Here is a 22321-nt window from a genome sequence, read left to right as displayed (position 1 = left end):
AAAAGTAGACATATTCGATATCATCACATCCATAACAACCTGCTCTATAAAAATAGCACATGATCTAACCTGTCAGATGAATTTTGTAAAAAACTAAAACTAAAAATGGTGCCTAAACAGCCATTTTTTGGTTACCTTCCCTCACAAAAAACATAATATAGAGCGATTAACAATCATATGTACCCCAAAATAGTACCAATAAAACTGTCACCGTATCCCATAGTTTCCAAAATGGGGTCACTTTTCGGGAGTTTCTACTGTAGGGCTTCAATTGGGACATGGTGTCTAAAAACCAGTCCAGCAAAATCTGCCTTCCAAAAACCATATGGTGCTTCTTTTCTTCTGCGCCCTGCTGTTTGCCCATACAGCAGTTTACTACCACATATGGGGTGTTTCTGTAAACCGCAGAATCAGGGTAATAGATATTGAGTTTTGTTTGGCTGTTACCCCTCAATGTGTTAAATAAAAAAATGGATTAAAATGGAAAATCTGCCAAAAAAGTGAAATTTTGTGGAGTACCTAAAGGGTTAACAAAGTTTGTAAAATCAGTTTTGAATAACTTGAGGGGTGTAGTTTCTACAATGGGGTCATTTATTGGGGGTTTCCACTATGTAGGCCCCACAAAGTGACTTCAGACCTGAACTGGTCCTTAAAAAGTGGGTTTTGTAAATTTTAAGAATTGCTTCTAAAATTCAAAGCCTTCTAACGTCCTAAAAAAGTTATTACCATGTAAAGTGACATATTTCAGATTTGCAAAAAATGGCCTGGGCAGGGGGTGAAAACTGGCCTGGGGTAGAAAGGGTTAAAAAGTCTGAAATAATGTTTATTTTTCCTCCAACACAAGTTAAACTGTCACTTGCATGGATCCATAATAAAATTAACATAAAACAGCAAAAAAAATCCTTTCCATCTGGGCGCTAACTAAACAAGATTTTCCTCACCTTTGCGCAGCCTCAACATTGGATAACAGGAGATCCGGCTCATAACAGGTCATCCAGATTCCCATGCTCTCTAAGGCTAGGGGTACATGACAACATTTGTCGTGCGACTATTTGTCGCAGTAATTTTGCGCAACATATTTTATAATGCTAGTCTATGGTGTCGCACTACGACATACTGTGACACGGCAGTTGCAAAAACCCCATCCAAGATGGATTTTTGCGTGACTGTTATGTTGCAGTGTGACACCATAGACTAGCATTATAAAGTATGTAGCACAACGTTACTGCCACATGAATGTCGCACAATACATGTTGCAGTGTAGTTGTAACCTATATATCGTATGACTTATTGTCGTGCGACACATGTCGCCGTGTAACCTGAGCCTAACACAGAATGAGCATTTCTGCTTGTATTCATTGCCCCAGTAATGACCACAGTAGCTACACCTGGGATTACCCTAGGCTAGGGGAAAAAGTAGTACTGGAATGAGGTGGAATGGCAGGTCCCCCTACCAACCTACTCCATTCGGAAAAAGGAGCGTAATTGTTTTCATAATATACTTTATTAGGGAAATATTTTTATTAATTTATTTTAATTAGAAAAACTACATTATAAAGTCTCCCCTTAGCAGCGGTCTTTAACTAAAGGTCACATAAATTAATCTGTCTTCAGCATTCTACCGAGATAACTGTATGATGCAGAGACAGGCTTCTCAATCTGCCTCTGGTCTCCCTGTTCCCTCCTCTGCCTCCTTATCTCAGCCCTGCCTCCCTCAATGTGTAATAGAGCTTCCCTGCAGCCAGTTTATCTGATGCCAGCACTCCACTCTACCTTCCCATCTTGTCTCTGTTTAGCACTAGGAAGACAGATATAGTAGCAGGGCTTCAGCGATCAGCAGTAAGTGTACTATGTTCCTATATACTTAATGTCAGTACTGACCACAGCTACGCCCCCCAGTGATCAGTTCTGGCAGCAGATAAACTGTCTGCAGGGAAACATGTAACATAAGTTTTAGCAAGCTATATAACACATTTAAGGAGACCGAGCCGGGGCAGGGAGACCATAGGCAGGCTGAGAAGATTGTCCCTGTATCATACTGTTATCCAGTGTCTTCAGCGTTCAGTTTTTTTAGCAGAGACTTTGCATATCATTTTTCTGATAAAAATGAACATATTTCCCTAACCCTAATAAAGTTTTGTCATTACACATTCAAAAAAATTAAATGAAATTACCCTTTAGGTACTGTATGCAGAAAACAATTTAAAGACAGAAATTGCTTAAAATGTAGAAAAAGGTTAGCAAGCAGAATCCATTGCCCAAAGTAAAAAAGTAAATATATGGTGTGCATATGATTACATAGGAACTGTACTCCCTCCTCGCAGATTAAAGATTGCAGGTGCATGGAATCCACCCAAATGCAGATGCTCTCCAGAAGAAGAATACAACTATGACTGTAATAACACCTTTACCTCACCAGATGGCAATGGAAAGACTTACCATTAGGGTTATGCACAAAGTAATTTTTGCATTACAGTCATGATCAGTAGCACTATTATGCTCTGCTATAAATATCTTTGGAATAAGGACAACTAGACAATTAAAACTGTACAAAATATGAAGCTATAACACAGATTTTTACAAAAATTGCTATTTATGATGTTCTAGTGTCTACAGGTGTGGATACTTTACATATCCTTAAAGGGGTTGTCTCCCCCCTTTAGGAGATGTTCCTTGCTGTATTCCTTATTAAGGCATATAGTCTATATTATTATATTTTATATTATATTCTATATTATAATATATATTATAGACATCAGGGGAGTACACAGATATCATAGGGCTCCATAGCAAACTTAATATGGACTCCCCACTCTGTGAAACTTCTGACACATTTAGTACCTTTTAACACCTTTGTTAGAAAAAGTGGAACAGGTGCTTTATGGATATGGTGCTCATTCTGGAATATTCTGATAAATCCTCTATACCCCCCCCTCTGCTTTACAATATATTATAAAACTGCCACTAGGGGGTGCTCAGTACATAGGAATGTATACAATTATCATTCAGCTCAATGGAAGTTGTAAAATCTGTATGCACTAAGCTCCCCCTAGTGGTGGCTGCAGAAATATGTTGTGTTTTTACTTGTAGAAGGAGAATAAGTTCATCACCTCCTCACCACTGATGGACATTATAGAGGGGGTAAAAAGGGATCAGAACCATTTTTTCTAATCCTTTTCAAAGGATTGTAAAGTGGAGCAATAAAATCTAAATGCAAAAATACGTACACACATCAGATGCATCTATCGGACCCAGTGTATTTGGCCTACACCTTTATGTTCTCCTGAAGTAGGGCAGATGCTGAGAACTGGATTTCCTGCAGCCCTGCAAGCCTTTTATTGATCATTTCCTCCTGTGTGTGGAGAAGGTGTCTGCCGACGGCCTCGCAGGATGGCACTGGGAATGTGATGCCCTGCACCCACTCATAGTAATGGAATATACAATTCTGTGATCTATAAGGCTGGGGTCAGCAAATGAAATAGATTAGGGAAAGATTTGGGAATAACTGCATCCTTGGAGCAGACGCTGGCAATAGAGATCTCTAGTTTAATCAGCTAATGGGCTGTGTGCCATTGTGTTCGGCACCAGGCGTCTCCTTCTTCTTCTTATAGAAGTACTAATGGCTTGCAGTTTACATTTTTAACGCTCCAAGAAAAAAACGAAAAAAAAAACAATTGCTAATTTCATGTAAATCAGCATAATTCGTACGCCAGGAAATGCCTCCAGGGCACTGTAAGGATTTCATTCCATTTTATAGTCACGGCAGTGAAGTTTACATCTTTTAGCTTCACAATAAGAAGCTTTGGGAGAGGTGCTGCTGATTTCATTGCACCGCGAGCACTTAAAAGTATTGCTTACAAGAAGACTTTATGAAGTTTGCAAAAAATAAAATAAAAGAAAGTTTATGCCGTGCAAGCTGCTGAGATAATTCCACAAAAGCGATGAATTGGAATGATTGATGCCTGCAAGAAGTCATTAGCGCATCGAGATTATAATTTCAGAATTACAGTAGAACAGCGGCATTGTGTCAGCAGCCTGGTGGCAAGAGCTGATTGTCATGTCAAAACTAATGGGACAATGTTTCTAAAATGGGATTCCAAGAGACCCCCCAACTCTAATGGGAGGGGGCAATGTCACCTATTGATACTGCCTTCTGCTGGGCTTAATACCCTGTAGACCAGGCATCCTTAAACTGCGGCCCTCCAGCTTTTGCAAAACTACAACTCCCAGCATACCCGAACAGCCTACAGGTATCAGCCTACAGCAGGGCATTGTGAGAGTTGTAGTTTTACAACAGCTGGAGGGCCGCAGTTTAAGGATGCCTGCTGTAGACAAAGAAAAAAAACAGTAGGCACCTGCTGACAGGTTTGTATGGATTATGCAGTGCTGTGCCATGGTGTGGTTAACCTCTTGAGTGCCAGGCAAACCTTAGCTATGGGCTTAGGCTACTTTCACTCTTGCGTCGCTGTTTTCCGGTATTGAGATCCGGCAGATCCGTTTAGTCCTCGTGCATGCTGAATGGAAAGATATCCGTTCAGGATGCCTCAGGATGTCTTGCATTCTGGGAAACATTCCGTATTGTGACCGGGCACAAAACCGTTACCAGCTGTGGTTTTGTGTCAGGTCATAAAAACGAAAAAATAAAATGAACCGGCATTGAAAACAATGTAAGCCAATGGTGACGGATCCATTTTTTTTTTAGGAGCCTAAAAAAAAATTGGGATCCATCACCCTCTGACTTTCAATGTATTTAGTGACAGATCCGTCTTTTTCCATTTGGATTTAACACAACAGCATCATAACGGAACAGATGCATCCTGATGTGCAAAATCAAAACAGATCTGCCCGATCTCATTACCGGAATTAACAACACAAGTGTGAAAGTAGGCTTAGCTGACCATATGTGGCCATGCTCAGATGCCGCCACCCCCCCCCCCCCCACCCCCACCCCCACCGCCTTCCGTGGCAACCAGTGGAACAGGAGTTTACCTTTTTGACTGCGATCAATGGTTGCTGCAAGTGGGCTTTGCCTGCCCACACATGGCCAACCGCTCCCTGAAAATGTCATTCACACTCTGCGGAGAACGTCCGGACTGGAATCTGCACATTACTTGAAATGTAGTGGGGAATTTAAATCCACAACATGTCAATTCATGTTTGTGACTATGTGCTGCAGATTCCACCCTTTTCAATGCAGAGAGTGAAATCTGCAGCAAATCGGCAGTATTTCTGGATGGTGATCTGCAACTGAATTGGCTGATTTTGTCATGGTGGACTTCAGCCAGATACATTGCCCTACAACACCTGCCTTGGATTATGTGTCTCAGTCCTATTTATTTCAATTGAGCTGAGCTGCGATACCAGGCACAACCCATGGACAGGTGTGGTGCTGTTTGTGGATGTAAGCAGCCATGTTTTTCGAAACCTAAATACATTTTTGACTTTTCCTCTATGCATTCAGGCAGTCATAGCAGCACCGATGCAATCATAGCAGCACCGATGCAAACTCCTCTTCCACTGGTTGCCACGGAAGGCGGTGGGGGTGGGGGTGGGGGGGGGGGCGGCATCTGACCATGGCCACATATGGTCAGCTAAGCCTACTTTCACACTTGCGTTGTTAATTCCGGTAATGAGATCGGGCAGATCTGTTTTGATTTTGCACATCAGGATGCATCTGTTCCGTTATGATGAGTATGTGAAGTGCCTTGGAGCAAGAGTACTTTGGACATTTGCCTCTATTGCTACTATGCAAAGCCATCAACTCTCTACTTTAGTACAGGGTTATATCTTATATCTTAATTGTAATATATCCTGTTCATTTGCACTGTTATTACACTCCAGCTGCATTGAACTGTGGAAAGGATTAATGTACAGCCAGCTAATACTGAAAGACTTTAGGACTTTCTATCTATGCACTGACAAGTTAAAAATCTTCCACAGTTATTATAAGGGACTATGCAAAGTTTTGGAGGGAAGAAACCAGACACGCTGACCTTTTGACTGTCTGGTTTAGCACTTTTGTTTACATCTGAAGACTTGTTTATGTCTGGCAAAACTGCTTAGTCATTCCCATAGACTTTTATTAAAGCTCTCTACAACTCTACGGCAGACTGAAATTTAAAAAGATGTTGCTTGTTAGGCTGGTCTGTAGTTCAGCTAGAAGCTGTATATACAGTTCGAGCAGTTAGAGACCCTAGTTATCTGCAGTGTTTAGTAGAAGAGACTCTGCCAGACTGCATTAGTGACCAGGAAAAGACGCTGAGAAGGAGATACTCTGCTACAGACCTTGGCTCACCAGACCTTTGATCAAAGGGCCAGCCATTGATGTCACTGAACATGATTCACTTCTGCACATCACCATGCCTATTATCATACTATTGTGATATTACTGTGAACCTTATTGCTGTACAGTGGCATCATTGTGAACATTACAGCTATAACTTCACCATTGTGACATCACTGTGTGCATTATCCCTGTGCATTAGGAAAACCAACATAATCATAAGCTTCTCATATTTGTGCAAAAAGAAATGTATTCTTTCTTGGTTTATATACATCACTAACTGCATATTTGTCTGACAGACAATGTGCAGCGAGTCCCGAAGGAGGCAGTGCAGAGGATGGGAGTGGTAGTGGCCCTAATGATGTTTTGTGTCACAAAGTACTCCTTTAGGCGATTGCTCCCTGCGGATTGGTGCAGTGTAAATGTAGTATAGAAGAATGAGGCCAGAATTGAATGTAACAAAGTATTTTTACTTAGTGCAACATTGAACATTATATCTATTCAGTAACAAATCCTCCCTGGCACCAGTAAGGATTATGGAGGCAGGTTGGATGGAGGCAAGTACTTAGGTCATAATGGCCTAGTAACGTTCTGGGTGATGGGTGTCTTGACGGTAATCCCTCACCTTGCAGCAGTGTCTTTAATGCTGGATGCAGCAGTTCACTCTGCTGTCTAACATCTGAAGACTTCAGTTGAGGCAGGAGAATAAGTAGATCTCTGGAGAATCTTTGACAAGAGCAGGAGCTCTGGCTTTTGCTTCCTCTTCACTCTGTCTCTAAACAGGAACTCTCCTCCCCTGGCAGGAAGCAGGACCAGCCCACTCCTACCAAGAGGGGAGGAACAGGGAGGATAGCCCTGTTCCTTGCCATCCATATAATTAACCGTAGACAACGGCCACATGCATACAATAAAACACATAACATTATAATACAAAACTATTTACATTTGTAGTGCCTCCAGGTCTGGGGTACTACAGATGGGCCCCCCTTAATTATTGGAGCCCCATAGCAGCTGATAGGCCTGCCACCCTTGGTAGATATGCCCATATACATCATATGAGATCCAGCGATTCAATTTTTCTGCTCCTTTTAAAAAAAACGAATTTTGTGTCAGATGTGAACCTAGCCTGAGATATCCAAGAAGTGGTGTCAAAGCTGTCAAGGCTTTCCTTGGCACGTCTCACAGGGCAATGATTTTCTGTTACATCAGCAAAGAATAACATGAAGGTTATCGGAGGTGAGAATAATCCAGTTAGAAGGTGAAGCCACATAATGAGAGATTGACAGAAACCAGTGCAAATGGCGCTGTCGGTAGTAACTAATTGACCACCTGTAGCCATAATTGGCTCCTGTGAGCTTCTCCTCCATTTTTCCTTTGCAGTCATTTTTTCTACCTATTATTTTTAAGCCATAAAGGCGAACAAAACAAGACAGAAAATACAGCCACAAATACATGTTTCTCATGGTGGTTCCTCGGGTTTGGCATTCATTATTATAATGTGTTAATAAAACCGCCAGTTATGGAACTTGGTCACACGTCTGCTGCTAATGAAGTGGTAAGAGGCAATTCTGCAGTTGGCCTGATGCCATAACACCACGCTGCTTTAATTAATATCCCGTTAGGGGCTTCCTGAAAGATTACCTCTAGATTTGTTTTCTTCTTCATTTCAGGGATGTCTGCTCCCGCTGGACTGCACGCAGCAGAGCTCAAGGCAAAACACTCTTTGCAAACCCGATTATTTCGAGCGTTTTCTGCAAGGAGCTTGAATTCAGAACATTTTGCACAGATCACCTGCAAGCAGAAAAATATCAATATTGTATTACCGCAAACTAAGATATTAGGTGTGATGTGAAGACTAACGAAATAATAAAGATGCACTTATGCCATGATTGATGTAAAAATGAAAATCAGACATCATATAGGACATGACTATACCTTTCTAAAAAAAAGATAGTCCCATCCCTGTACCTGACATGAATCCAGAGATCTCCCTATTCATTGCTCCAATTGTTCTGATAGGTTTATTTCAGTCTGGCAGCTCAGGGGGCATGACGTTACTGTTGTAGCTCTCTCCCCATCACAGCTCAGGGTGTGTGTCCCTTCTCAGGAGGGGCATGTCCTTTCTGCAACAGCTCTCTTCCTATCACAGCTCAGGAGTTAAGTGTCCTTTCTAGTCCAGCTCTTCCCCTGTAACTGTCGTAGCTTCTAACAGAAGAAATGGCTGATGGCAGGTGAAGATTTAAACTTAGCATGTGCAACCACTTCAGTGAGGTGGACAAGAAATAAGGAAACAAAGCAAACAGCAGGTGGCGCTATACTGATACATTTTATTGAATAACTGAGTGGCTATACTAAATTTTTTATTACTTGCATCCAGATTCAGGTGCTGGTACGCAAAATGTAGAATATTTTTCATGGCACAACCCTTTTATAGGAAAGGTTCAACTTTATCATCAGTGGCGGTAGATGCCCTGTGATCCCATGGAGCGCAAGAATGTTGAATTCACCTTCTGACTCCGAAGACTTCAGATTTTACATGCAGCTCCATTGCATTGAATAGGAGATTTCAAAGTTAGGCTTGGAGGCTATAGGGGGTTCAGAGGTAGCAGTCGCTACCGGGCCCAGGAGCCTAAGGGGGTCCAAAGACTCTTGTGCTGCATAAGAAGACACACAAAGCACTGAGTGAAGGGGGGCCCAAGCCTAACTCTTGCACCAGGGCCCATGAGCCTTTAGCTACGCCCCTGCTTGGAGGTCTGAAGATCTGGACACATATAAGGTGAATCATCTCCTCAAAGAGAACCTGTCGTCTCTCCCAAAATGTCTATTCCTGATACAACTTCATGGCAGGTATGAGCACAGGACATGTACCAGTATAATTGCAGCATGGAATCCCTATGGTTATGTGCTGAACAACTTCTTCTGTTACTAAAAATCAAGCCACAGCATTTTCCATCAGCCGCCCATACAATGAGCTCAATGCCTAAATTTACAGCTTCTATTAAGTTCAATGCTAACTGTATAACTGTGTATGCACTTAGCTCCCCCTAGTGGTGACTGCAGGCAGTCAGTTCTGCCATGTGCCATATGGAAAGATTCACCGTATGTAGATCTGTATGAAGGAGGTTTATCAACGTATTTGTATTATAAGTGGTCTGGTTCAAATTCATTGAGCAATATGCTGCATGATGTGCACAGTGATTTTGAGTTGAGCGTAATCGGACACTTACTGCCCCACATTGCTTGCAGTGATGTCGCCTCTTTGTGATGGAGTTGAAAGTCTCTCCACACCCTTTACAGCTGTGCTTTTCTTTGTCACGTTTAATCTTGGTTGATTTTCTGAATGATTCTGGCTGGAAAAAAAAAAAAAAAAGACAAGAAGAGAAAATCAATAAAAACTATTGAAAAAGTAAAAAATAAGAAATACGGTATATATACTATATACATGTAATGTAACGACCAGAGCATCCTCCACTCAGGCCCAGGTTCTGACACTCTTGCCTGGTCCCTTTACAACCCTGACTCTTGCAATGACGTCTCTACAGCGATTGGGGCGTGTTGTGGATTTAGACTTTCTCCTTGAACTCAATAGGGGAAATACACAATAAACCCGTGATTCATCTGCAACAAGAATTGCCATGTGCCGTGCAGGTCAATATCTGCATGGAAAATGTATGCTGTTTGTGCACCGTATTCCGCTGCAGATTTTCTGCCGCCGATCTGGACAGGAAATACATATCAATTTCTTCACATGTGAACAAGCGCTTACAAATTTTATTTCATTTCATGCCATTATTTTTTTTAGATATTCTCCTTTGCTAAGTGTATATGTAGTGTCCCACTATGTAAATGTGGGCACTACCCAAGGGTCAATTGGGTCACGTTGTTCTCCACCTCATGTGGAACATGGTCATTGTATTTTATATGGTATTTTAAATGTGTATTTTCCTGTTATCTCCTGTACCAGGCCTGTTAGGGGTGTAGTTCCTCCTCCTAGGCAGTAGAGGGAGCTAGGGAACCCCCTAGTATATATAGTTAGGCCCAGACAGGAAAGAGTCGTTCCAGAAGGGAGTGAATTGAGCACTTTAGCTAGAGAGGAGCTGAAGATCAGCTTCTAGAATGCAGCTAGATAGCCCAGGTTTCTAGCCTGCCTGAGTACCTGAGCAAAGGAAGCTCAGAAGTTAATCCAGGGGAAGAAGTTGCCTCCTGAAGATACCTAGTTCCTTTAAAAGTACAGAGCATAGCCACTTTGATCCAGCCAAGTAGAAAGCTGAAGTGCAGAAGGATATTTTTACAGCAAGACGATTTATACCAGAGGAAGGTTTCCCTACCCAAGGATAAAGCCAGCAATAGGGCATACGGGCCTTGGAGAAAGCCAGACAGGATCTAAGGAAAATGCAGCCTGATCTGTGAGTGTTATTCCCTCTGAGTATCTTGCAAGGACTTTGCCTGCCATTTATATAAAGCCTGCCTGTGACAACCTTTTTACATGTGGAACTAACTAAAGACTGTAAATAGTTAAACTGTTCAGTAAAAGGAAGTTCTGGTTCACTGCAACTTGTGCTCCTCAATTATTACTACAACAAATCGGTGAGCCACCGTTACCGGCACTGGCGTCACGGAACTATAAGGGATCTTGCCACCGGCACACTAAACCTGCAACACCCAGGGCACCTCACCTACCATCCGGCCTGGTCCCTATACATAGAGAGTGCCCCAGAGGATCCATGTGCCAGCCTCTCCTTTACTGCTGTACGCCTGCCCTGGGTTTATAAAAACTGTGAGTACCAAGAACACCCTCGGTTTAGTAACTACCCCTGTGACCTCACCATTCGCTCACCCTGCAGGGCTGCGTACTGCATAAATATAACTTATATATATATATATATATATATATATTTTTTTTTTTTTATTTATTTTTTTATGAAAGTTTGCAGGACAGTAAGTTTGGGGGTCTGGCACTTCTGGCACTCTAACCAATTAGCTGGCCGAAAGAGCCTTGGCACAGGTAGAACAGGCACAGCTGTAGCTCTCTCCTATTCACTTGAATGGGAGAGACCTGCAGTACCAGTCTTGCCCACTAACCTATGTGTGGAGCTGTGCCTGTTCCGGAATGCTGCAGGAGGCGATACCAAGGATGGGCCATCAATATTACAAACTCAGAAACCCCTTTTGATGTGAAACTCAAGTATTCTATTAGAATGAGCCCATCTGAGGACATTTTTCTGAGGGTCAACCCCTAGCTTTACGGAACTTGCCCATGTCTACTCATTAAATGCACATGGACAAGGGACATGGGACTAATATAATATTATAATATATGAGAACTATGTGAAATGTGGTCATTTTTAAGGGAACGTGTCACCTAGACTGTTCTTTTACTAATTGAAACCAGATACTGAAACAAATTATTTTTTCCTATTTTTTCTAATTCTGACTCTTTTTGTTTTCTGTACATGATTATGGAGGTAGCCATCTCTCCTCTGATTCTGTTCTGCTCTGTTAACAGCAGTTCAAAGATATACTTTACAGCAGCCGCATGTCGCATAGGAACCTATAATCCGGATGACCCATTGACTTCTATAGAATAGTGTTTAATCCTGTGCAGGGAGGGGGAGGAGGTAAGATGTGACCACAGGAAGTGTCAGCCTATCGTGAAGCTCAGAGTGAAAACTGACAGATTTCTGGGTTGATTTAAATATAGACAATGTTGAAAATTAGAAATAAATATCCCCAACAATGATTAGAAATGAATAAAATAGGAAAATAGAAATATTCTAATTATAAATAACTAGTTTTAAAAATATATAGTAATATATTGTAAAGAAAAAAAATTAAGAAAAATAAAATAAAATGATTTTAGCATTTTCATTTTCTGATGACAGATCCCCTTTAAGGATTGCACCTAAACAGAATGCGTCCATCTCTGTCTCCACTTTTATGGCATTTTTCATTCGGATGAAGCCGCCGGCCGTGTACATTCTGCTTATTACAACGTATCAATTCTTTCTGGCCTGAAACCAGTCAGTTTAATGTGTAATGAGTCATGGGCCACAAAATGAGAGAGATGAAATGTAATCCGTCTGAGCAAGATTGATGGCTATAGCAAAGCACGTTAAAAGGGAAGCGCACAACCACAAGGGCTACGTTTAATCGGACTCTGAAGAATTTTGTATTAAACTTCTAAATGTCACCAAGGACCATTTCTAGGCAGCGGCTCAATAAGGCAAGATATAGAAATGAGCAGCACGTGGGGATCACTCCATGAAGGAAAAAATATATTAAAAAGTTACTCACCATTAGAGATGAGCGAATTTCCGCTTATGAAATTCGTTTGCGATTCGTTTACTGGTAAAAGCATAAATGCGTTATGGATTCCGTTACCACGGACCATAACGCAATTCTATGACGGAATGCATAACCGATTAAAAGAAGACTATGGGCTGCATAACTGATCTGTTCCGTTTCCGTTATACAAGGATGTTCTCTCCAGCATAACAGAAACGGGACGGATCCGTTTTGCAGCCCATAGACTTCTATTATGACAGAATGAATAACGGAATGCCTCTAAAGGCATTCCGTTATGCATTTCGTCATAGAATTGCGTTATGGTCCGTGGTAACCGAATCCATAACGCAATTCTGCTTTTACCAGTAAACAAATCGCAAACGGATTTCAAAAGCGGAAATTCGCTCATCTCTACTCACCACCAAGGGACAAAGACCAAAAAATTACCAATGAATATAATAAAAAAAAAGGTTTTCCTTTCCTCTGCTCTGTGGCCATTTCTAAAAATCTTGGCTTAGGGGCATGAAATGAGCGCTGGGCATGGGACTATTTACTGCCCTCCTAGTGTATTTCTGTAATAAACGGATTATCACATTGCGGGTTAATAAAATCTCTGCCATAGATCCCCATCCGTCCCTGGCAGATCCCGCACCGTGGGTGTTGGAATTCCTGACGTTTGCCGCGTCACACTGCTGGCAGAAGAAATCCTGGTAAATCTAGCGCTATGGCACAGTTATATCACCAAATGTAACGACAAATATCTACCTGTCAGTGGGTGGCCGGGATCCCAGGAACCTCTGGGCTGATTCTAATTAATTGAGGGATTTCCCACCCACGAGACTTAGATGGTAAATTGTATTCAACCAAATGGTGAAAGACACTTAAATTTAACATAGGTCATCAATATGAGTTTGACAGGGGTCCGACTCCAAGGATCCCTGACGATCAGCTGTTTCAAGAGGCCGCAGAGCTCAGTGAGCGCTTAGGCGTTTTCTTAAGTCATGTTGATCAGTCCCATGGCTAAGTGAAAGGGACTGAGCTGCAATACCAAGCACAGCCACTATGCAATGCATGGCGCTGTGCTTGGTGAGCGGTGAAAAGCTCTGATGAGCGCAGTGGTCTTTTCAAACAGCTGATTGTCAGGGGTGCCCGAGTCAGACCCCCACTGATCTGATATTGATGAGCATAAGACCAAGACATCATTATCAAATTAAAGGGGTTGTCCAGGTTCTGAGCTGAACCCGGACATATCTCCATTTTCACCCAGGCAGCCCACCTGATGTTGGCATCAGAGCATTTCATGTTCCGATGCTCTCTTTTGCCCTGCGCTATCAAAGGCATTTTCAGAAGATCTGGTGACATACCGGGCTCTCCATGGGGCTGCCAGGCGGAGGCTTCCGCTCAGCAGTGAGCCTGGTGACGTCACCGGCACTGATAGGCATGCTTTGGCGCTGCCCTAGCCTGTAAAATGGCTAGGACAGTGCTAAAGCCGGCCCATCACTAAACACACTGCTGGGCAGAAGCCTAACCTAGCAGTGTGTTATGGTAAATAACAAAGCCCCTGCCCTGCGCGATCCAGCGCGATCCAGCGCAGGGCAAAGGGAGCGCATCAGAACATGAAATGCTCCGATGCTAACATCAGGGGGGCTGCCTGGGTGAAAATATGGGTATGTTCCGGGACCCCTTTAATGGATAACCCCAAGGTGCAATTTCCACAAACCTTGCTGAGATAAGACTGATGCTGGTCAGTCCTCCTCGCTAGGGATGAGCGAACTCGAACTGTATAGTTCGGGTTCGTACCGAATTTTGGGGTGTCCGTGACACGGACCCGAACCCGGACATTTTCGTAAAAGTCCGGGTTCGGGTTCGGTGTTCGTCGCTTTCTTCGCGCTTTTGTGACGCTTTCTTGGCGCTTTTTGAAAGGCTGCAAAGCAGCCAATCAACAAGCGTCATACTACTTGCCCCAAGAGGCCATCACAGCCATGCCTACTATTGGCATGGCTGTGATTGGCCAGAGCACCATGTGACCCAGCCTCTATTTAAGCTGGAGTCACATAGCGCCGCCCGTCACTCTGCTCTGATTAGCGTAGGGAGAGGTTGCGGCTGCGACAGTAGGGCGAGATTAGGCAGATTAACTCCTCCAAAGGACTTGATTAACTGATCGATCTGCAGCTGTGGATCATTGAGCTGCTGATCCTCAATTGCTCACTGTTTTTAGGCTGCCCAGACCGTTTGTCAGTCACATTTTTCTGGGGTGATCGGCGGCCATTTTGTGTCTTGTGGTGCGCCAGCACAAGCTGCGACCAAGTGCATTTAACCCTCAATGGTGTGGTTGTTTTTTGGCTAAAGCCTACATCAGGGTGAAGCTGTCACACCAAGTGCATTTAACCAGCAATAGTCTGTTCATTTTTTGGCCATATACAAAATCAGGGGCAAGCTGCGCCTGTCACCAAGTGCATTTAACCCTCAATGGTGTGGTTGTTTTTTGGCTAAAGCCTACATCAGGGTGAAGCTGTCACACCAAGTGCATTTAACCAGCAATAGTCTGTTCATTTTTTGGCCATATACTAAATCAGGGGCAAGCTGCGCCTGTCACCAAGTGCATTTAACCCTCAATGGTGTGGTTGTTTTTTGGCTAAAGCCTACATCAGGGTGAAGCTGTCACACCAAGTGCATTTAACCAGCAATAGTCTGTTTATTTTTTGGCCATATCCCAGTCTAATTCTGTCACTAAATCCATACCGGTCACCCAGCGCCTAAATACTAGGCCTCAAATTTATATCCCGCTAAATCTGTCCTTAGTGCTGTAGCTGGGCGAGTTATTTAGTGTCCGTTCAAGCACATTTCTTGTTCTGGGTTGAAATACAATTCCCAATTTAGCAATTTCATAATTTAGTGGTTTCTGCTATATCAGAGCTATTTGAAATCTATCCCTAAAAGGGTATATAATATTCAAGGTGCACATTGGGTCATTCAGAATAACTTCACACACACCCGCTACTGTGTATTTCCAAGTCTAATTCTGGCACTAAACCCATACCTGTCACCCAGCGCCTAAATACTAGGCCTCAAATTTATATCCCGCTAAATCTGTCCCTAGTGCTGTAGCTGGGCGAGTTATTTAGTGTCCGTTCAAGCACATTTCTTGTTCTGGGTTGAAATACAATTCCCAATTTAGCAATTTCATAATTTAGTGGTTTCTGCTATATCAGAGCTATTTGAAATCTATCCCTAAAAGGGTATATAATATTCAAGGTGCACATTGGGTCATTCAGAATAACTTCACACACACCCGCTACTGTGTATTTCCAAGTCTAATTCTGGCACTAAACCCATACCTGTCACCCAGCGCCTAAATACTAGGCCTCAAATTTATATCCCGCTAAATCTGTCCTTAGTGCTGTAGCTGGGCGAGTTATTTAGTGTCCGTTCAAGCACATTTCTTGTTCTGGGTTGAAATACAATTCCCAATTTAGCAATTTCATAATTTAGTGGTTTCTGCTATATCAGAGCTATTTGAAATCTATCCCTAAAAGGGTATATAATATTCAAGGTGCACATTGGGTCATTCAGAATAACTTCACACACACCCGCTACTGTGTATTTCCAAGTCTAATTCTGGCACTAAACCCATACCTGTCACCCAGCGCCTAAATACTAGGCCTCAAATTTATATCCCGCTAAATCTGTCCTTAGTGCTGTAGCTGGGCGAGTTATTTAGTGTCCGTTCAAGCACATTTCTTGTTCTGGGTTGAAATACAATTCCCAATTTAGCAATTTCATAATTTAGTGGTTTCTGCTATATCAGAGCTATTTGAAATCTATCCCTAAAAGGGTATATAATATTCAAGGTGCACATTGGGTCATTCAGAATAACTTCACACACACCCGCTACTGTGTATTTCCAAGTCTAATTCTGGCACTAAACCCATACCTGTCACCCAGCGCCTAAATACTAGGCCTCAAATTTATATCCCGCTAAATCTGTCCTTAGTGCTGTAGCTGGGCGAGTTATTTAGTGTCCGTTCAAGCACATTTCTTGTTCTGGGTTGAAATACAATTCCCAATTTAGCAATTTCATAATTTAGTGGTTTCTGCTATATCAGAGCTATTTGAAATCTATCCCTAAAAGGGTATATAATATTCAAGGTGCACATTGGGTCATTCAGAATAACTTCACACACACCCGCTACTGTGTATTTCCAAGTCTAATTCTGGCACTAAACCCATACCTGTCACCCAGCGCCTAAATACTAGGCCTCAAATTTATATCCCGCTAAATCTGTCCTTAGTGCTGTAGCTGGGCGAGTTATTTAGTGTCCGTTCAAGCACATTTCTTGTTCTGGGTTGAAATACAATTCCCAATTTAGCAATTTCATAATTTAGTGGTTTCTGCTATATCAGAGCTATTTGAAATCTATCCCTAAAAGGGTATATAATATTCAAGGTGCACATTGGGTCATTCAGAATAACTTCACACACACCCGCTACTGTGTATTTCCAAGTCTAATTCTGGCACTAAACCCATACCTGTCACCCAGCGCCTAAATACTAGGCCTCAAATTTATATCCCGCTAAATCTGTCCTTAGTGCTGTAGCTGGGCGAGTTATTTAGTGTCCGTTCAAGCACATTTCTTGTTCTGGGTTGAAATACAATTCCCAATTTAGCAATTTCATAATTTAGTGGTTTCTGCTATATCAGAGCTATTTGAAATCTATCCCTAAAAGGGTATATAATATTCAAGGTGCACATTGGGTCATTCAGAATAACTTCACACACACCCGCTACTGTGTATTTCCAAGTCTAATTCTGGCACTAAACCCATACCTGTCACCCAGCGCCTAAATACTAGGCCTCAAATTTATATCCCGCTAAATCTGTCCCTAGTGCTGTAGCTGGGCGAGTTATTTAGTGTCCGTTCAAGCACATTTCTTGTTCTGGGTTGAAATACAATTCCCAATTTAGCAATTTCATAATTTAGTGGTTTCTGCTATATCAGAGCTATTTGAAATCTATCCCTAAAAGGGTATATAATATTCAAGGTGCACATTGGGTCATTCAGAATAACTTCACACACACCCGCTACTGTGTATTTCCAAGTCTAATTCTGGCACTAAACCCATACCTGTCACCCAGCGCCTAAATACTAGGCCTCAAATTTATATCCCGCTAAATCTGTCCCTAGTGCTGTAGCTGGGCGAGTTATTTAGTGTCCGTTCAAGCACATTTCTTGTTCTGGGTTGAAATACAATTCCCAATTTAGCAATTTCATAATTTAGTGGTTTCTGCTATATCAGAGCTATTTGAAATCTATCCCTAAAAGGGTATATAATATTCAAGGTGCACATTGGGTCATTCAGAATAACTTCACACACACCCGCTACTGTGTATTTCCAAGTCTAATTCTGTCACTAAACCCATACCTGTCACCCAGCGCCTAAATACTAGGCCTCAAATTTATATCCCGCTAAATCTCTCGTACCCTAGTGCTGTAGCTGGGCGAAGTTATTTAGTGTCCGTCAAGCACATTTCTTGTTCTGGGTTGAAATACAATTCCCAATTTAGCAATTTCATAATTTAGTGGTTTCTGCTATATCAGAGCTATTTGAAATCTATCCCTAAAAGGGTATATAATATTCAAGGTGCACATTGGGTCATTCAGAATAACTTCACACACACGCTTCTGTGCATTTCCAAGTCTAATTCTGTCACTAAATCCATACCGGTCACCCAGCGCCTAAATACTAGGCCTCAAATTTATATCCCGCTGAATTTGAATACAATACATTGGGCCAAATAATATATTTGTTGTTGTGGTGAACCATAACAATGAGAAAAACATCTAGTAAGGGACGCGGACGTGGACATGGTCGTGGTGGTGTTAGTGGACCCTCTGGTGCTGGGAGAGGACGTGGCCGTTCTGCCACATCCACACGTCCTAGTGTACCAACTACCTCAGGTCCCAGTAGCCGCCAGAATTTACAGCGATATATGGTGGGGCCCAATGCCGTTCTAAGGATGGTAAGGCCTGAGCAGGTACAGGCATTAGTCAATTGGGTGGCCGACAGTGGATCCAGCACGTTCACATTATCTCCCACCCAGTCTTCTGCAGAAAGCGCACAGATGGCGCCTGAAAACCAACCCCATCAGTCTGTCACATCACCCCCATGCATACCAGGGAAACTGTCTCAGCCTCAAGTTATGCAGCAGTCTCTTATGCTGTTTGAAGACTCCGCTGGCAGGGTTTCCCAAGGGCATCCACCTAGCCCTTCCCCAGCGGTGAAAGACATAGAATGCACTGACGCACAACCACTTATGTTTCCTGATGATGAGGACATGGGAATACCACCTCAGCATGTCTCTGATGATGACGAAACACAGGTGCCAACTGCTGCGTCTTTCTGCAGTGTGCAGACTGAACAGGAGGTCAGGGATCAAGACTGGGTGGAAGACGATGCAGGGGACGATGAGGTCCTAGACCCCACATGGAATGAAGGTCGTGCCACTGACTTTCACAGTTCGGAGGAAGAGGCAGTGGTGAGACCGAGCCAACAGCGTAGCAAAAGAGGGAGCAGTGGGCAAAAGCAGAACACCCGCCGCCAAGAGACTCCGCCTGCTACTGACCGCCGCCATCTGGGACCGAGCACCCCAAAGGCAGCTTCAAGGAGTTCCCTGGCATGGCACTTCTTCAAACAATGTGCTGACGACAAGACCCGAGTGGTTTGCACGCTGTGCCATCAGAGCCTGAAGCGAGGCATTAACGTTCTGAACCTGAGCACAACCTGCATGACCAGGCACCTGCATGCAAAGCATGAACTGCAGTGGAGTAAACACCTTAAAACCAAGGAAGTCACTCAGGCTCCCCCTGCTACCTCTTCTGCTGCTGCCGCCTCGGCCTATTCTGCTGCTGCCGCCTCGGCCTCTTCCTCCGCCTCTGGAGGAACGTTGGCACCTGCCGCCCAGCAAACAGGGGATGTACCACCAACACCACCACCACCACCTCCGTCACCAAGCGTCTCAACCATGTCACACGCCAGCGTTCAGCTCTCCATCTCACAAACATTTGATAGAAAGCGTAAATTCCCACCTAGCCACCCTCGATCCCTGGCCCTGAATGCCAGCATTTCTAAACTACTGGCCTATGAAATGCTGTCATTTAGGCTGGTGGACACAGACAGCTTCAAACAGCTCATGTCGCTTGCTGTCCCACAGTATGTTGTTCCCAGCCGGCACTACTTCTCCAAGAGAGCCGTGCCTTCCCTGCACAACCAAGTATCCGATAAAATCAAGTGTGCACTGCGCAACGCCATCTGTGGCAAGGTCCACCTAACCACAGATACGTGGACCAGTAAGCACGGCCAGGGACGCTATATCTCCCTAACTGCACACTGGGTAAATGTAGTGGCAGCTGGGCCCCAGGCGGAGAGCTGTTTGGCGCACGTCCTTCCGCCGCCAAGGATCGCAGGGCAACATTCTTTGCCTCCTGTTGCCACCTCCTCCTTCTCGGCTTCCTCCTCCTCTTCTTCCACCTGCTCATCCAGTCAGCCACACACCTTCACCACCAACTTCAGCACAGCCCGGGGTAAACGTCAGCAGGCCATTCTGAAACTCATATGTTTGGGGGACAGGCCCCACACCGCACAGGAGTTGTGGCGGGGTATAGAACAACAGACCGACGAGTGGTTGCTGCCGGTGAGCCTCAAGCCCGGCCTGGTGGTGTGTGATAATGGGCGAAATCTCGTTGCAGCTCTGGGACTAGCCAATTTGACGCACATCCCTTGCTTGGCGCATGTGCTGAATTTGGTGGTGCAGAAGTTCATTCACAACTACCCCGACATGTCAGAGCTGCTGCATAAAGTGCGGGCCGTCTGTTCGCGCTTCCGGCGTTCACATCCTGCTGCTGCTCGCCTGTCTGCGCTACAGCGTAACTTCGGCCTTCCCGCTCACCGCCTCATATGCGACGTGCCCACCAGGTGGAACTCCACCTTGCACATGCTGGACAGACTGTGCGAGCAGCAGCAGGCCATAGTGGAGTTTCAGCTGCAGCACGCACGGGTCAGTCGCACTACAGAACAGCACCACTTCACCACCAATGACTGGGCCTCCATGCGAGACCTGTGTGCCCTGTTGCGCTGTTTCGAGTACTCCACCAACATGGCCAGTGGCGATGACACCGTTATCAGCGTTACAATACCACTTCTATGTCTCCTTGAGAAAACACTTAGGGCGATGATGGAAGAGGAGGTGGCCCAGGAGGAGGAGGAGGAGGAGGAAGAGGGGTCATTTTTAGCACTTTCAGGCCAGTCTCTTCGAAGTGACTCAGAGGGAGGTTTTTGGCAACAGCAGAGGCCAGGTACAAATGTGGCCAGCCAGGGCCCACTACTGGAGGACGAGGAGGACGAGGATGAGGAGGAGGTGGAGGAGGATGAGGATGAAGCATGGTCACAGCGGGGTGGCACCCAACGCAGCTCGGGTCCATCACTGGTGCGTGGCTGGGGGGAAAGGCAGGACGATGACGATACGCCTCCCACAGAGGACAGCTTGTCCTTACCCCTGGGCAGCCTGGCACACATGAGCGACTACATGCTGCAGTGCCTGCGCAACGACAGCAGAGTTGCCCACATTTTAACCTGTGCGGACTACTGGGTTGCCACCCTGCTGGATCCACGCTACAAAGACAATGTGCCCACCTTACTTCCTGCACTGGAGCGTGATAGGAAGATGCGCGAGTACAAGCGCACGTTGGTAGACGCGCTACTGAGAGCATTCCCAAATGTCACAGGGGAACAAGTGGAAGCCCAAGGCCAAGGCAGAGGAGGAGCAAGAGGTCGCCAAGGCAGCTGTGTCACGGCCAGCTCCTCTGAGGGCAGGGTTAGCATGGCAGAGATGTGGAAAACTTTTGTCAACACGCCACAGCTAACTGCACCACCACCTGATACGCAACGTGTTAGCAGGAGGCAACATTTCACTAACATGGTGGAACAGTACGTGTGCACACCCCTCCACGTACTGACTGATGGTTCGGCCCCATTCAACTTCTGGGTCTCTAAATTGTCCACGTGGCCAGAGCTAGCCTTTTATGCCTTGGAGGTGCTGGCCTGCCCGGCAGCCAGCGTTTTGTCTGAACGTGTATTCAGCACGGCAGGGGGCGTCATTACAGACAAACGCAGCCGCCTGTCTACAGCCAATGTGGACAAGCTGACGTTCATAAAAATGAACCAGGCATGGATCCCACAGGACCTGTCCGTCCCTTGTCCAGATTAGACATTAACTACCTCCCCATAACCATATATTATTGGACTCCAGGGCACTTCCTCATTCAATCCTATTTTTATTTTCATTTTACCATTATATTGCGAGGCTACCCAAAGTTGAATGAACCTCTCCTCTGCCTGTGTGCTAGGCCTAAATATATGCCAATGGACTGTTGCAGTGGTGGGTGACGTGAAGCCTCATTCTCTGCTATGACATGCAGACTAATTCTCTGCTGACATGAAGACAGATTCTCTGTTACGGGACCTCCCTCCTCTGCCTGGGTGCTGGGCCTAAATATATGCCAATGGACTGTTGCAGTGGTGGGTGACGTGAAGCCTGATTCTCTGCTATGACATGCAGACTAATTCTCTGCTGACATGAAGACAGATTCTCTGTTACGGGACCTCTCTCCTCTGCCTGTGTGTGTGCTGGGCCTAAATATATGCCAATGGACTGTTGCAGTGGTGGCTGACGTGAAGCCTCATTCTCTGCTATGA

At 44.4% G+C, this 22321-nt stretch overlaps 1 protein-coding gene across 1 annotated transcript in view; it reads right to left on the bottom strand.

The window, feature by feature from the left end:
- FGD3 (FYVE, RhoGEF and PH domain containing 3) overlaps positions 1-22321 on the bottom strand; it is a 267848-nt gene that overhangs the window by 11315 nt on the left and 234212 nt on the right. Inside the window, exons 16-17 of the mRNA XM_044300779.1 lie at positions 9511-9633; positions 7925-8074 (exon numbers count right to left, since the gene is read on the bottom strand). Coding sequence (XP_044156714.1) covers positions 7925-8074; positions 9511-9633 — 273 coding nt within the window. The remainder of the gene's footprint in view (positions 1-7924; positions 8075-9510; positions 9634-22321) is intronic.

This window comes from Bufo gargarizans, chromosome 7 (assembly GCF_014858855.1).
Source record: "Bufo gargarizans isolate SCDJY-AF-19 chromosome 7, ASM1485885v1, whole genome shotgun sequence".
In the NCBI taxonomy this organism is placed as follows: Eukaryota; Metazoa; Chordata; class Amphibia; order Anura; family Bufonidae; genus Bufo; species Bufo gargarizans.
This window is presented reverse-complemented; position numbering and strand designations above follow the sequence as displayed.